Below are 17,679 nucleotides of genomic sequence, written 5' to 3' on the forward strand. Positions count from 1 at the left end.
AGGTGCTGTTAAAAAGGCAACTGGACTTTCTTGTTTTGTTTTTTTCTTTCTGTATACACCGTTTCCACTTCTCTGATTTATTATATTCTATTTTTATTTGTTCTTGGTTTTCTTGACAATCCCTGCACATTTTCTTCAAAATGTTCCCAGGCCCCTTTCTCCCAAATTTGCCGAGGAGTTCAATTTTGTAATAAGAATTGAAGTATATATACATTTTTCTAGACTCTGCAAGTTATTAGACATTTTCAAGAGTGTTACTTTTAACACCATCTGGTTTCAGTTGTGTTCTCCCAAACATACTAAAACTACATCAAGAAACAGTATTTTCTTCTATCTGCATAATGCGGATATCTAGAACAGGGTCCATGAAAGTTAAAGAATGCCTGTTTCTTTTCCTTAACTGATGCTAGGCAATATACAGATAAATCACTGCAACACAAAGTGAGTGTTCCTACACTGCCATACTTCTTCCTGAAATCATGAGTTTCTACTTTCTTCTGGTGTTGGCTGTTGCTGATATAAGGAATCCTGAGAGAATTTTCAAAATGAGCAGAAAGAGAACATTTTCTCTCTGTGTGTCTCAGAAAAATAATTCACGTTACTCCATCTGCTAGCTAGATGATTCAGAAAAGCACCCTGAACAAGGAACTAGGTCATATGTTTCTCTTCTTGAGAAAGCAAGAAAATGTTCCAGTTACATGGCACATGGATTGTCTGTTAGGATATTGCAGATAAAATCACACAAGCTGGCTAAAAACCAAAGGGATAATTTTATCAGTCAGTGCCACGTGCTCCTTGGTTTAGCATTTCCATTTTCTCCAGTGTTGCATCATTCTGTGCTGGAAGAGATTTTTCTGAAGGGCTTTTTTTGGTGACCCGGTCATCTAGCTCTGCAGCTTCTGCCCACGTATTTGTCAACGGTCTTCCAAGTGTTTCTGGCAGCAGCAGTGTTAGCACACCACTCAAGAAGGCCACGATTCCAACAATCAACTAAAACAAAGCAAATGTCATTCAAATGAGCTCAAGAGAGAGACGATGCAAAAGGATACTATACAACTGAAATGCACTCATTGTTGCCACTGTATATTGGAAACACTGATGTCTAGAATCTCATTAACAGGCGGCTTTTCATTTCCATTGCTAAGCAAGGCAAGTTAAGTCAATCTTGTCTGATTTTACAATCTTTTTTGCCACTATTGTTAAGCGAATCACTGCCTTTGTTGAATCCAGCTGCCCCTATTGACTTTGCATGTCAAAACTGGCTGGGAAGATCACAGTGGAGATCACATGATCCCACAATACTGCAAATGCCATAAATACATACCAGTTGCCAAGTGCCCAAATTTTGATCATGTGATCATGGAAATCCTACAACGGTAGTAAGTGTGAGGCCCATTAACTCAACAAATGGCTCAACAAATGGTTTTAAGTCTAGGACTGCCTGTTTATGTCCAACATAACCTCTTAAAAACCCAGCTGAAGAAACTTTTTTAAAACATTTTTTTAAAATTCTAGAATTTTTAGCTAAACGGAAGTAATCTACTCTTAAAGCGCCACAAAGAGTCATCAGCCTCAGCTCCAATAGCAATGCCTAAAACACACTTTTCCGTTGTAAGATTTTTAATGTTGTTCTTACATTGATTGATTTATTTGGGCTTTTTATGGCCCCAGAAACAGTTGTTTAAAAATATGGCTATAATGTAACTTTTCAAACTCTTCATATTGTGTTTCAATTAAATAGCAATAATTATAACAAATTCAATCATAAGTAAGATCAGCAAAAGCTGATTAAGCTAGCCATGTTAAGATAAATTACCAATAGGTGGGGCAGCTAATAAAATCAAGGGAAGGTAAATAAAGGGTTAAATTTCCAGCAAAAACTCATCATGGGGGTGGCTTGCCTAATCTCTATTAAAGTTAATTCTACAATTGGGCACTGTTACCTCTGTACAATGGCTGAAAGCACATCAGTGAGCCATGTTATGATCAGTAATGCATTCTCCCCTCAGTGCAAAGATATGATGGGCAATGTTTTTCAAACTTGTCCACTCTAAGATGCATGGACTTCAACTCCCAGAATTCTCCAGCCAGCCTGGAGACTTGAAGTCCACACAGATTAAAGTTGCCAAGTTTGAAAGTACACTAAATATTCCCAAACACTAAATCTTCAAATCACTTCTACAGTAGAATCACATCTCTAAGCACTGTACTATGTCCTGGCTAGAATTATCCCTCTAAATAAAGATTAGGGCAGAGAAAACACTGAAAGAAAAAAGTACATATTAGCACAGGCTTCAAGTGAAGGATAAATCAATTTAGCAGCTGATAGTTCTCAGACCCAGACATCTAAATTATTTTTTGTTCATTTTAGTTGGATGTTAGTCTTAGATATGGCATCTACCTGTGGGAAGAAGATCCAAACACTTGATAGATAGACGCAAAAAGGTGCAACCACACTCCCAACTCGGCACATCATACTCCCACTTCCAACAGCAAGGGACCTGCAATACCAAAAATGGTATTATTCGCTTGAATTGTCCAAATTAAGTGGCTACTGTTGCAGCAGAAAATATTTTCCATAAAGTACCATTAATGCTAGCTGTAAAGAAGGGGGGGAAAACTCACCGTACAACTGTTGGATAGAGTTCTGCCGTATACAAGTAGATAAGGCCAAATGCAATTCCTATTGCAAATTTTCCAGCCATGTTTGCTACTATACTCAGAGTATTGAAATCCTATTAAGAAGAAACACAATTTGTAAAGCATGTGGAGAGAGAACTCACCTTTAATTTTATCCTTGTGTAATCAGAACTCATGTAAAACTTCTAAACATGAAGAATCCATTTTGTTCATCCAGTTCACAACAGACAAAGAGTCAGGCTTCCTTTATTTAATAGTTAATTCCAATTTGTTGTATGTAGACCCCATATTTTGGAACTCATTATCTCCAGAGGTCCATGAAGTCCCCCCCTCCCATTGTTTTTAGAAGAAATCCTTAAAGACAGTTTTATTTGATCAAATTCTCAATCCTAAGTAAGATGTATTAGTGTCTATCCCAGGAGAATGCTGAATTAATTTTTTTCTTTTTTTACGTAGTTGTGTTTTGTTTTATTATAGTGTATACAGTTTTGAAATGTAACCCACCCAAAGACTTTTGAGCTATGTGAGCTAGAAAAACTGTGCAATAATAAAAGTCATCTGTCATGGTTCCGACAGACAGGGACAAATAAGGCTTGCAAGTTCCTCAAAGAACATGTTTATTGATACAAAGTATCGGCACGTCAAAAGTGAAACTAAGTCTCAATAGACACGTAACAATCCCCAATACAAAGTTAAGAAATCCCACCCCTAAAGCTACGCAAGCTACTACGTTCCCCAATATATCTCCTTGGCGGGCTTTTCACGAAACGCCCAGCCTGCAGTCCCGGGAGCAGCCAATGACCTTGGTTCCCAAGGGAGAAAATCTGTTTAGTCTAGCGAAGCACCTGGTAAACCCCTCTCCCTCTGTGCTATGTGTCAACTGAAAAGGAGTAGGGAAACTGGCTGCAGCCACGCTCATTTTCAAAGTTGACACCATCATCATAAGCCAGTGATGGCGAACCTTTTAGAGACCGAGTGCCCAAAAACTGACCCCGCCCCCAACTCCACCCCCTGCCCCGTCCCGCCTGCCCACAAGGCCACTCACCACCTCCAGGGCCCGCCGCAGATCGCCCAGGCAGCCCAGCAGCGCCATGGTGGCCACGCCCTCTGCCCGCGCCCCGCAGCATCAACTGTGTGTGATGGGGTGTGAGGGTAGAGTCTTGTCTATGCTGCCTGACTGCCATGTCCTTGGCTGCGCTGCTCCGCATGGGCCACGCTCGGGGGCGACTCTCCTCCAAGGGGGCTGCTGGTGAGGAGAGGGTCGCAGGGGGAGGCAAGGCTGGGACAACGGCACGTGTGCCCACAGAGAGGGCTCCGAGTGCCACCTCTGACACCCATGCCATAGGTTGGCCACCACTGTCATAAGCCATCAGCCATTAGAACTATTTGTAACAAGTTTATCAACTTAACTGCTCTTGCAAGATTTTGCAATTTCATTTTTTAAGGTCCCTATAAATATGTTCATAAGAATGTTACATTCACAAAGGAATGTTAATTCACACTTCAAATCACAGAATGTAAAGAGGCTATTTTGGCTCAATGTGGGAAACCAAATAGATCAAATGTGTTCCTACAGGATCCAATAAGTTCTAGGTGTTGAGTCACTCACCTGAGGTATGAGCATCACTATCCCACAGATCACTGCACTCATGATGAGGAATGGGATCAGGGTATTCCTTCGCCCTACTCTGTCCATTCCCAGGCAGGCAATGGCATATGCTGGAAGCTCCACAGCACCTGCCATTAGAAGATGAGTGTTTTTTTAGAAAGTTCTTAACTACATAAAGACACAGCAGCATTAATACTTCCCAGCAGTTTTTCTGTTTCCTAGAGAAATAGCTCTTTTTTTTTCATTCAATTGACCTGGTGGTATACTTAAGTCCTTGCATTTACACAAAGGGTTTCATATGCTCAACAAATATAAGCTGAATTTTTCAGCCTACTTTTTTAATGTTTCTTCTAGGCATATTGGTTCAACTCCCATAATTCCTACCCCATAAGAATGCTGACTGGGGATTATGGAAGTTGGAATTAAATCTGAACAACATTGGGTTGGGGAAAGCTAACATAGGCGAATAACCTTGTATGTCTTACTCTTTATTCCCAAAATGGGAGTAATAAGATTTGATCCAGCTCATAAAGTTGGTGCAAATATTGAATGTAATTAACAGAAATGCACTTGCCATTGAAAAAAGATGCTCCAGAGAAATGGAAATTGGCTATCCTACTTACCTCTACAATATGTCTTTTTAAAGAAAAGAACTCTTCAAGACTCAACCACTTCTTTGGACATAACTTTGTAATGGTGACTCATCTTGTAATGTATACTTAGTGTGGAAGGGAAAACACTTTTTAAGTATGGCAATTAATTGATATGCATATACTGATCCTGAACGATCCCAAATAACAGGAACGATCTATATAAACTGAACTATTTTGAGGCCCACTAATTTCAATGGAAGGAATCTAAGCATACACTGAACATTCCCCAGGAGGACATAAAGTACTTGTCTGAATCATAATCACTAGGTTAATATGATTTCCTCTGCATCTTGTTAAATTGGGGTGGGGAAATGGTTAAGCATGTACCACAAACCTATCTTTCTTTATTCTAAAGTAATTAGGCAGAATTTCACTGGACACAGATGTCAACATTTGAGATAGGTCTGGCCAGGAAACAGACACTATCAGTGCTATTGGAAAGTAGTTTAAAAATCTTGAAACCCTGATAGAAATTCTTTCTTTCCTCTTATATCAAAAAGAATCAGGTGGGGTACACTTGAATTTCTTTCTCACGACTTCCTCCCTTCCAGGCCTAAACTAGTGTTTACAGAATGTTATTGAATTCTTTTTTCAAAGAATTCTTGAAAACTCTACACTCCTACACAACAAAGGGGAAAATAGCCCTTATTTCCCCTGCCCTTTGTAGTAGTTGGTAGAGGTGTGTGTAAATTTTACTACATATGGAATTAAACTTTCCTTTCAGACATATTATATATCTGGCTTATTGCAGTGGTTTTCAATTTTCAGTCTGCCGGGGGGGGGGGGGTTAGCGATATCGTCACAGGAGGTTTTTGAAGGCTTGAAGAAATGTTATTTAAATCTTAAGTCTTGGTGGTGCATGGCCACAAAAGGTATATAAAGGAGGTCCGTGGTGAAGAAAAGATTGAGAGCCACCGGCTTATTGTTTGCTTTTTAATTTACTTATTTAAGCAAACCATGTTAGCAGATGCATGCCTATTTATGCATACAATTCAAAATGTAGCACATAATATGTTTTTGTATAGTTGATTTTTCTCATCTTAATGTCAGAGAAAGAATGTAAGAAACTGAGCATTCATGCAAAAGGCTATATAAACATCTCCACCATCCAATTGATCATGTGTACAGAAACTGAGAAATGAAGGTTGCATGTTAGAAATTCTGAATTATGATTAATTCACTTATGTGAAAACAAATTCATATGGGCAATATCAGTCAATTAAAATTAGCCAGCAATAGCCAGATATTTTGAGCGGGGAAACAAGATTTGGAAAACAACACTGGACAGTCAGAACATAAATATACAAGTACAGTTAGTATTTGCAAGAGAGAGCTCTGGAAGATGAGGGAATAATTGCTTAAGCCACAATTGGTACCTTTGAAAGGACAATAAGTTCAATACTTACTTTTCTAATCATATTCAGATATTTTTTGTTGCTTTTCAGCTATTAGGAACTTTTGGATCTACAGGTTTTACAGCACTAGGTGACTTTCAATTAAACCCTTAGCGAAAAAAGATTTAACTACAAGTTTAAGAATTTATAAAAAGAAAATGGAATAAACAGCAAAAGGGTGATTAAAACTTTGATTTTAGAAAGTTACAAATAGACTAAGGTTCAAGATAAATTTGAAACAAGATTTTGGAATTAATAATATTGTCCCCTTCCCATGGGACAATAGCTTTGCTTTGATTTTTTTAAAAAGTAAGATTTTAAAAATTGGACACTAAAAGGAACTGAAGATTATAATTAAACGAGAAGAAAGTTCAAACTCAACTCACAATTATAGAACAAAGCAAAATATTTTGACATAGAATATATTGAAGGATGTTTTTGAACAATGGACCCATAAGTTAATTTTAAGAGTATCTGCATTCTATAAGTAGACTGAGTTTAAAAGGTCTTATGGATGAGGAACAGTTTTACCTGACAAGATCAAGACTGAGTTGAAAATAGATTTTAAAATGACAGACTACAAGAATGATACAGAAAATAATGTTACACTGGACATGCATTTCTTAATAATGAAAAGGAATATACAAATAACAAACCAAGAGAATGACCTGGATAATTTTCCTATATTGAATTTACAAAAGAGGCTTGTTAAAGTTTTGAAGAATTTTGTGAGACAGGACAAAGAAAATATGAAAGGGAATCAAGTTCTATGACATTATTTGAAGGGACTAAAGACCAAGATTAAATAGATAGAAATAAAAGGAAGGAATATAAAATTGGTTTTTATTTTCAAATTTATGTGACCTCCCATCTCACAAAAAAGTGATTCTGGTTGGCATACAACAAGATTAAATGTCAATAAAAAGCAATTATTATTATTTTAAAAACTTTTAAAAACACAAAGCTAAGAAAGAACAGCAGATGTTAATAGCAATGGAGCCACCTGATGGCATTGCCACGTTTCAAGGATTTTAAGAAAATCAGCAGGGATGGAGCCAGTCTTGCTTCAAGGGGAAGATGTTCCATAAACTGCCAGGGCAGAGAAGGCCCACCTGCCAAATGCTGCTCCCTAACTGACAGTATCCATAGTGTGCCTCTCCTGTCAGATCTGATGGGATGGGCAGATGTAATTGAGGTGAGACAGCTGCCACACCTGAAACCCAGCTGGGCATATCTCAAAAAGAGTCACATTCCCCTTCCAGACCCAGCCTGGGAGATTATGACTCATTTTAAAAACAGCAAAGACAGAACAAAATAAACAAACCCTCCAACTTCCAACAGTGGACTGGCCCATCAGAGCTTATGTGGATCCTAGGCAGGGATAGGGATTGTGCATGAAGGTGCAAGCAGAAAAGTGAGCAAGTGAGGAGGAAGGGAGGGAGGGAGGAGAAGAAGCAGATGATGAGAAAGCACATGTGTAAGAGATGCCACTGGGACTTCTTGGCTGTGCCCCTCCTTGCAGGTGTGTGCCTGCCTTTCTGCAGGTGTGCAACACCCATGTGATGGGTGGTGTCCATCACATGGCAAGCACAGAATATCTTGGGCTGGGCTGACCCAGCAGCAGCAGGAATCACCCACAAAAAATGGGAGAGGGGGGAAGCAGGGGAAGGAACAAGTTTCATTATTTTTAGTTTAAGAACACTGTTAATACATATATGCAAGCCAACACATGAAACAAATATAATAATTTTTTAACCTCTGGGCTGAATGGACAGGAGATCCCCAAAGCCTGAAAAATATTTCAAGGGTTCCTCCAGGCTGAAAGGATTGGGAAAGGGTGGCTCGTAAGCAAGAGGTAGGTTATGGAAAGAGGAGATTGTTTGGTCAATTTTAGGAGAAGGTGTTAAATTACTAAAATTGTTTATACTTGTGATGGCGGGGGGAAGCCACTTTTTATTTTTTTATTTTTCTTTACTATAGTCTTTTTTCCCTTTCTATTTTATTTTTCCTTCTTTGCTGCACTTCTGTTTTTTCTTTTTTTAACTTTGTATTAATTTTTACTGTTGTAATTGTAATTTTTAATAAAATTACTATTAATTTTATTAATGGACAAGACTGGCCTATATGTTCAGAGATAGTTAGTTGCATTACTTTTCAGTAACAATGGAGACAATTCCTTGCTTACTTTACTTCTCCCTGCATTGCCAAATGTAAAAGGGATAAAGTCTTAATGAAAACCAAATCTTTAAGAGGAATTCTTAAGTTCTTAAGATGACCAGGCTATCCCTTCCAACCTCCTTCCAGCGACCCCAGCCCTGCTTGAAACTTTATTACAATTATTTGTATTCCATGAACAACATGGTTACACAATTACCTGGCTAACCCATTTATACAAAGTTACAGTCTATGGAATGGCTACCATCCTAGCATGGATCTGGGCTTGGAAGTAACCAGCAACAGTAATAATCCCTGGACATGTACTGTTGTATTTCTGATCCGAGTGCAGTAAGTTATATCAAGCAATATTTACCTATGAGAAACAGATTTAAAAATTCATTGCCTCCAAAGTTCACAGAACTGAGGGAGAATACATAATATCCTAAACTCCCAGTGAACCAAATCAGCCAGACTGTAATGGTCCTTCTTGCAATGTGCCAGTTATGGAACAGATCTAAGATGTTGTGCTTCTTCATGGGAGAACTGTCATGATCCCCCATTCTGCTACTGACAAGATCATCTTGCATCGGGCACAGTTCAGCAATTTTACAAGGAGTGCTTACTTTGTTCCATCTTGCCATTACATTAATTAATTTTTGTGCTTCTTTATATCTTTCCTCTGTGAGCAGCCAGAACAGTGTCTCTGGGAGCATCCAGCAGCACAAGACAAATGGGAGAGTGGCTACAGAAAGGCAGATCTGATAGACCCACCAGGTCCGTACCAAGTAGCCCACAAGGGCCACCACCATGATTCCCACAGCAAAGAAAGCATGGATGTGCATGGATGCCCAGGTGCGGGCTTTGATGCCCGTGTATTCAGTCACATAAACAAACACCACCACCAAGTAGCCACTTGAAACCTAGGAGGGGAAAAAAGACAGATAAAAGAAAATGGCTCCAGTATAGTCTCCCACTAAGATTTTTTTGTAATTAAAAAATGATGGTCATGGATGCTCAGAACAGTCAGGCCCCTTTTAAAAAGGGAAAGTGGTGCTTCAGTAATGAATGGAGCAATAATAGTGAGAGTGCACAATACTGAGAAATCAGATAGATAGTATCTAAATTGAATAAATACTGGAAACTAATGTGGGCAAAATCCAGCCAAAGGATGCCCAGGTGGCAAGATATAACAGCATGGACCTGGGGCATGGAACTGTGGTCCAGATTCAGATCTGATGGTCATGAAATTCATCAGGTGACCTTTGGCCAATCAGTTTCTCGGCACACAGCTTTCCCCCATAGAAAAGAAGTTGGGCAAAATGATTTAAAACATAGAACAGCCCACATTCACGTCCCTGGATTCTTGCATAATATAAGTATATACAAAATAGGGTGGGGGAATTGCTATCTAAGACTCATTATTTAGGAGCAGGGAACTAAAAAAAATTAACCACTCTGCCCTTACTTCTGGCTGGATTGAGACTATGGTCCATATTATCAGCACTTAAGCTACGCTGTCAATTTTTTTTTGAAGGAAATGTGATTTTTAGTTCATTTATTGCATTTTATCTTAATAGGATTAGATCCATAATAAACCAGGTTTTTTAAAAACTCTAAACACTCTTTTAACTTGATTGGAAGATGCAGCAATTTGTACTTTTTGAAACGTCAGTAAAAAAAAAAAGTAATGCAAATAATTTTGTTTGAAAAAAGGTAAGCTTGTACTCTTACCATTGCAAGAAGGAAACGGACAATCACAAAACTGGTGTAGTTAAATGTGAACGCCACAGCGATGCCAAATATAAACTGTCCAGTGCTGGTGAGCCACAGGATGTACCGTCTCCCCAGTCTGTAAATAACAACTGTAATAATAAATATTGCAGACATGACGTTGGACAAACATGCATCTGAACTAATAAGAAACAAGGATGTCCCACCAATCCTGTATTCACTATCAAATCTCTCTACAATCTTCAGAAGTGTTATGTTGGCTTCCAACAAATTACAACAGTATGGGAGCAACAGCAATAGCACTTAGACTTACATACCGTTTCACAGTGTTTTACGGCCCTCTCTAAACAGTTTACAGAGTCAGCATATTGCCCCCAACAATGTATAGCTGCAACAATGCAAATAAACTAGTCTTTCATTATATATTTTTTTAAAAATAAAAGAGTTTTAAAAATAAAAGAGATGCACAATAACTGTATTTATTTCAAGGTATATAGATCAACAAACTTTGAAAATATATAGAAAAGAAAGGAGGCAAGGAAAAAAAAAGCAGAATAATCCACAGCAACCTAAAATATCTCATTAAATTGCTGTAATAATGGAAACTAGTTGCACATATTTGGGGTCAGTTACAAAGTCAGCTTAACAGAGAAACAATTAAATACATCAATTACTAGTTTCAATTAATAGTTTTCTCATTGGGAATTTGATGAAAAAATTATAATTATCCAGATTAAAAAAAAATCTGAACAGTTTAGTAACTCCCAGAGGTGTTAGTTCAAATTATATTATAAGCATAAAGAACTCCAAACCATTAATAAAATCATATTAATTTTGGAATGGAAAATTCAGGATTTTTTTTCTAAATATTCCTTAAGTTAACAAGCATAAATCTATTTAGCTTGCCTTAATGAAAAATTTAAAAAAAACTTGAAAGAACAAAAAATAGGAATCATATTTAACCAAAAATGAATTAAAGACAATCCCCCCAAAACAAAGAATATGTAAAAAAAAACCTGTATCTATCTATCTATCTATCTATCTATCTATCTGTCTGTCTGTCTGTCTGTCTGTCTGTCTGTCTGTCTGTCTGTCTGTCTGTCTGTCTGTCTGTCTATCTATCTATCTATCTATCATCTATCTACATCCATATCTCACAAATATTGTGGGTTCAGTTCCAGACCACTACAATAAAGTAAATATTGCAATAAAGGAAATCACACATTTTCCCCCAGTTCATATAAAATATTTTTACATTATACTGTAGACTATTAACTGTGCAATAGCTTTATGTCTAAAATATGTACATACCTTAATTTAAAAATAGTTAATTGCTAAACCAATGCTAATCACCATCTGTCTTTAATGAGTCATAATCTTGCTGGTAGAAGATCTTGTAAAAAACTCAATATCTGCAAAGTGCAATAAAGTGAAGCACAATAAAACAAGCTATGCCTCTGTCTGTCAGTCAGTCACTCTGCTTGCCTGCCTGCCTGCCTACTTATCTATCTATCTATCTATCTGTCTGTCTGTCTGTCTGTCTGTCTGTCTGTCTGTCTGTCTGTCTGTCTGTCTGTCTGTCTATCTATCTACCTACCTAACTTACCTACCTACCTACCTACCTACCTACCTACCTACCTACAGTACCTATCATCTACAGTATTTAGCTTGCTAGCTAGCTAGCTAGTTATCTCAGCACAGGCAAAATCTGTGCCTCTGTGGATATACCCAGCACACTATTCAGCTTTTTCTTTCCCACCCAGGATGACCAGCATAAGCTGAAACCTGTTATAGAATAGAATAATAACTTTATTGTCACTTTGATTGTATACTAATCGGCATACATTAAAATGAAATTTCATTGCATACAGCTCTCAAAGGGTCGCCTCCAATATACACTACATAAATATGACATACATACATACATACATACATACATACATACATAATTATGCATATACCCCCATATATTATATGACATAGAGCAGGGGTAGGCAACCTCGGCTCTTTTATGACTCATGGACTTCAACTCCCAGAATTCCTGAGTCAGCCATGAGTCATAAAAGAGCCGAGGTTGCCTACCCCTGACATAGAGAAACAACAGTCTAGTTCGGATTATGTATATATGTCCATGGCAAGGAAAACGAATCTTGCGAGTTTACCAGACGGATGGCATAGGGAACAAAGCTATTACATGTTCTTGACATTTCCCATTGAATGTAAAGGGTTGTGAGGAATCATGGAGATCATCTGCCCCCAATCTCTGCCCAGCGCAGGAATCCATTCCTACAGCTTACCTGACAGATAGCCATTCAGCCCATTTAAATATCTTTGGCAAAGGAGAACACCTCATTTCCCAAGGTGTTCCATTCGCACCATTAGGAAGTTATTCCTGTTGTCCATCCGAAATGTGTGCATGTTTTACATTGGTGTGTAGGTATGTACATGTAGGCATAGATACATCTTCTAGAGGCCACACCCAAAAAACAGGTAAAGCCATGACAAAAATAGAACAGAACAGAATAACTACTTATTAAAATTAACTGCCTATAAAATAAAAGTACAGTTATAAAATTAATAGATCCCTACAAATTCAGGGATTCACTCATGCAGAAACTGCTTTGGCAAACAGAAACATACATACAGTAGTCTATTTTACCTATATTTTGCTTTTGTATTTTTGTATTTTATATTATAAACTAATAAAAACATACATTCAGGTAGTCTTCAACTTACAACAATTCATTTAGTGACCGATCAAAGTTACAATGGCCCTGAAAAAAGTGATTTCACACTTATGACATTTGCAGCATCCCTGTGGTCATGTGATCAAAATTCAGATGCTTGGCAACTGACTCATATTTATAAGGGTTGCAGTGTTCTGGGATCATGCGATCAACTTTTGCAACCTTCTGACATGCAAAGTCAACAAGGGAAGCAGATTCACTTTGCAATTATGTTATTAACAACTGCAGTGTTTCACTTAACAACTGTTGCAAGAAAGGTCGTGAAATGGGGCAAAACTCACTTAACAAATGTCTCATTTAGCAACAGAAATTTTGGACTCAGTTGTGGTGATAAATGAAGGACTACCTGTATTCACTTAAAGCCTATAAACCTACACACACACACACACACACACACACACGTATTCACACAAAGCCACTCTCAGCCCAATCCAGCTCACAGAATTGTAGTTGTGGGGAAAACGGGGGGGGGGGCAGGGGGGCAGAGCAGCAAGAATGGAAATAAAAACAGAGAAAGAGGAAGGGGGTAGTTGTGATAGAAGGTAAAAGAACTGAAATAAAACTGGGAAAGGACTTAGGCAGGGAAGGGTATCAGAGCAAGAGAAACCCTGTCTGCAGATTCAGAAAGGGTTAAAATTCATTAGGCATGCAGCTCCTAATTGCTAGGCTATCTAATCCCCCAATAATTTGCACCTCAACCCATTCCTTTGTTTTCAACACCATTTTCTGTTCTTTTCAGGAATGTAACAGCATCCCTTCCATTTAGCAGGGGTGTCAAACTGCGGGGGGGGGGGGCGGTTGCATCATATGGAGCCCGCACCCACCGCAGCTCCGGCAATGCAAAAAAAGTCATGACACGTCACAACACATCACGTATTTAACACCCGTGATTTAGAGGTAACTACACTATTGCCAATAGAATTTTTTCAACATCTAATGAAAAGATTTTGGCAAGATCCTCCCTAGTGTCATATAAAGGTATTTATATTATTAATAGGCTTAAATGATCGCCCTTATTTATGACAAATCCTGCTTGATTAATACTACAGCAGAGTACATTATTAGTACAGAATGATAAAAACTATGCTATGCTATGTTGTACTGTGCTAAACTATGGGTTGTAATATTTACAAATTTTAGTGCAAAATCCAATTGATATTTTACTAGTTGATCTTAATGGATGTCCTATTACTGCAATTTCTATCCAAGTAGAATATCAAATATATGCTAAATGTACACCTATTTCATCAAGGAATGAGGATGCCATTCTTTGGTTACAATGTTGGCCAACAGCCAGGATAATTAAGTTCAGGTTTATCTCCACCGCAGACTGGAGACCAGTCCCTCCCTCAGCTCAACTTCTCCCACTGGTTTGTTGTGGAAAAATACTGGAGGAAAGAGTGCCTTGGGCTACTGGAGAGAAGATGCAATATAAAAATAACAAATTAAAATAAACAACCAATGTGTCGTCTGGTTTTGTACTAGTAAACACCGGAAGATACTTACAAGCATGAAATCATTCCATAATAAAAATGCTCTTTTACAAGTAGCATCAGAATTAACATAAATATATTCAGAAGATCCATGTTCATTTTTAAGATTTCTCTACAAAGCTTACACTTTTTCTTCACAACTGAAACTGTTATTCCAATCCAGCAACAGCTTTTACTTGTAGAATCCTTTATATACAATAATAAGCACAAATTGTGCATACTTCTACATCTGCAGTAGACAACGTGTGGCATTCCAGATATCTGGCCTCACTATTGTCCATGCTTTCCAGGGGTGCCGAGAATGGTGCTTCAACTGCACTTGGAGAACCACAAGTTGCCTAGTCCATTCTAGAGACTCTGTAAAATGTGTAAGTCTATATTTCTACCCTGAACATATTTGACACTTATACTCCATGAGTGTCAGTCTCACATTTGGAGCAGTTTGAATGGTTTGAATCTGGACTGAAATCACAAAGACTCCCTTCCCAGTTCCCACCCCTCAATATTATTCTAAACTTCCCATGAAGAGTCCCTTCCTCATGTCAGAGAACTGATAGTGGTACCTAGTCTGACAATGAAACAGCTACATGAAAAAAAGCCACTGTCAGAGAGCACCAAGAACCCAATAGAATGATGAACCTCATTTTGATGTGCTGTCAAAATATTGTTTTTGCAGGATGTTACACTCAACAGAGCACCATAGCCCACATGCTCATGATTCTGCACACACATTTTCCTCTTGTCCTTGCATACCTGAAAGACTTTTCTACTTTGTTTTTCCCCTGATATCTTTGTTTAAAACTTACAGCAGGCACCATCCTTGTAGAGGCATGTGCTGTCCTGGCAGCAAATATGTATATAGTGGGAAAACAGCTACATCAGACCATAATAGTGTTGTAATTTCTTTTGGTTTTGTGCCAGGAAGGTTTATGAACTTTCACCCAATAGAATCAAAATCAAGAATTCGTAGGCTATGAGCTGACAAAGAAGAGACAATTAACATTTTGAACTATCTATTAAATATTTTTCATTAAAAAAAATTATCAGTATCCACTGCTGTGTTGGGCAACCTTAAGACAAGATACTGGTAGCTGCAGCAGAGCCCTGGTCATACCTGCATGGCAGGACAAATATAATTTGGACTGTCCCAGGTCAAGTTGACAGGGACATTAGATCACATTATCTTGCTAGCAGCCATCTTCGATGGCATCCCAGCCATCTGAGTAGCCAGCCGTGATTTCCTCTCTCCTGTTGAAACCTTTGTAGCACTCAACTTGGAATATCTCAAAAGTTGGTGTGGTTTACAAAGAAATGAGGGGAAATGGTTCCTAAGAACACTGGAGCTCCAGGCTTCGCGCCAGATGCAAGTAAAGTAAAGCAGAATCAACATACAGAAAAGTGTTTACTTTTTCTATGAAGGGTCAGAAATTGAATTTGTATTTATTTTTCCAAGTTGTGCTGCTCCGTGCTTTTTGCCTCGGTATGTATCAGCAGGGAAGAAATCCAACTGATAGCAGAGACAGATATGTTGGAAGTAAGGCACAGCTGAGTTAGACCTGACTGGTCAAAAGAATACATGCAGCTTTGTACAGAATTTCCATCTGACTTAAACCAGATCCCATTATTTACATTTGCAATCATAGCACATTAGGAATCTATTAGCCCAATGGGAAATAATGCTGTTATTGCACAATGGATGCTAAATGGTTTAAATAAAACCCTAGGTACTGGAGCTTTAGAGGTGAAAGTTTTCTTTACTTGCTAGATATCAGACTTTAGACTAACTCAAACATGGAATGTAAAGATGAGGAGCAAATTTTCTTAGAAGCTGAAGGCCAAAAGTCAGTGAAGACAAAATATGTCAGCAACAGAAAAAAAATGCTGCATTAGGAAGCTCCTGTACTGTGATTTGCATTATATTAATTCAACTATCACTCCACTATGCTCTGGGAGGTACAAAAGAGTACATCTTCCCAAGGTAAATGAGCTCAAGAGCCAGGAGATATTAAACCTCAAGTCCTCCAGCAATTTTTTTGCAAACTCCATACTGTACCTGTCTGCAAGGTCTCCAAAGATTACAGCTCCAATAAGGACTCCCAGCATAAATGTTGGCTGGGTTAATTTTGCAAGCCATTCCTGCTGACAGACCAAATCCCACTCGGTTACAATGGTGCTCTGCCAATTGGTGTGGTCGTAGATATAGCCGTCAGTACACAGAAAATCAGTCTTGTTGCCACTATATTCGTAAGTAAATCTTGAGGCATTTTCTCGTTTAGACCTGCTGCATTGATTAAGCTCCCAAATGTCTCCATTTGCCAGCTGGACCAAGATGTAGCTTTGCGTTGATGTCCACAGACTCCAGGCATCCTCTATGTTTGAATGAGATGAATTGTACATGAGGACACGGCTGACATTTCCAGGAACGCTACATACAAACTTTGGTGTAACAGCCAAGAAGACAGAAGCCAAGTAATGGATGCCGCAAGAAATAGACTGAAACACAGAGGTAAAATAAACCAATGCCTGGTACCTGTAAAGAAAGAAAGATAATTCACAATATTTATCATCTATAACTTAATTAGTTTAGAAACAGTCCTATTTATTTTGCTACTAATATATTTTAGTGCACGTTTTTAAGCACTGGATTAGTGGTTAAAAGGGATCGATATAACTAGTACATCATGAGAGCACGTAGTAAAATTATATTGCCATTTTGAAAACCATTGCCAGGAAAGTGATTCTAAAAGAATTTAGCATTTGTTTTCATGGATCCAGGTTCCAACCTAAAATGCAAGCACAAAGGCAGCAGGGAATATTTTCATAATATTTACATGAGAGTTTAGCAAAATGCTTTTGCTGTAGCCTTTTTTAAAATTCCCAATAAGTTTTTATTCTTGAAATATATTTTAAAATTTTGTCCAAATGTTTGCTTCCGCAAAAAAAGAGTAAGGTTTAATAAAGGGGAAAATTTGCACAAGCATTCAGAACACCCTGTTTAAATCAAATGGATAAAAGTATAGAAGGTAAATTAAAACAACTAGCATACTGTACCCAAACAGAAAAGTCTGTGTCTAACTGAAGCAAATACCAAATTTGACCATGAAAAGATAGGCTAAAATCAACCTCATCCCCTTATATAGACACCAGTTTAAACATTACTTTCCTCCTTTTCCATATGAACATTTATCAGATATAGCATCCCATAACTTGTAATATTGATCTTTCTCAGGCATCAAAAAATGATGGAGAAAGCAT

The 17,679-nt window shown here is 38.0% G+C and overlaps 1 protein-coding gene across 1 annotated transcript in view; it reads right to left on the minus strand.

Annotated features, from left to right (window-relative positions):
• The window catches only part of SLC22A16 (solute carrier family 22 member 16), a 29,924-nt gene continuing 12,245 nt past the window's right edge, over positions 1-17,679 (minus strand). Inside the window, exons 2-8 of the mRNA XM_015818995.1 lie at positions 16,478-16,954; positions 10,185-10,302; positions 8,827-9,373; positions 4,250-4,377; positions 2,626-2,735; positions 2,402-2,501; positions 1-990 (exon numbers count right to left, since the gene is read on the minus strand). Of these exons, the coding sequence (XP_015674481.1) occupies positions 775-990; positions 2,402-2,501; positions 2,626-2,735; positions 4,250-4,377; positions 8,827-9,373; positions 10,185-10,302; positions 16,478-16,954 (1,696 nt within the window). The 3' untranslated portion in view covers positions 1-774. The remainder of the gene's footprint in view (positions 991-2,401; positions 2,502-2,625; positions 2,736-4,249; positions 4,378-8,826; positions 9,374-10,184; positions 10,303-16,477; positions 16,955-17,679) is intronic.

Source organism: Protobothrops mucrosquamatus, unplaced genomic scaffold (assembly GCF_001527695.2).
Source record: "Protobothrops mucrosquamatus isolate PMUCROS unplaced genomic scaffold, P.Mucros_1.0 scaffold838, whole genome shotgun sequence".
Lineage (NCBI taxonomy): Eukaryota > Metazoa > Chordata > Lepidosauria > Squamata > Viperidae > Protobothrops > Protobothrops mucrosquamatus.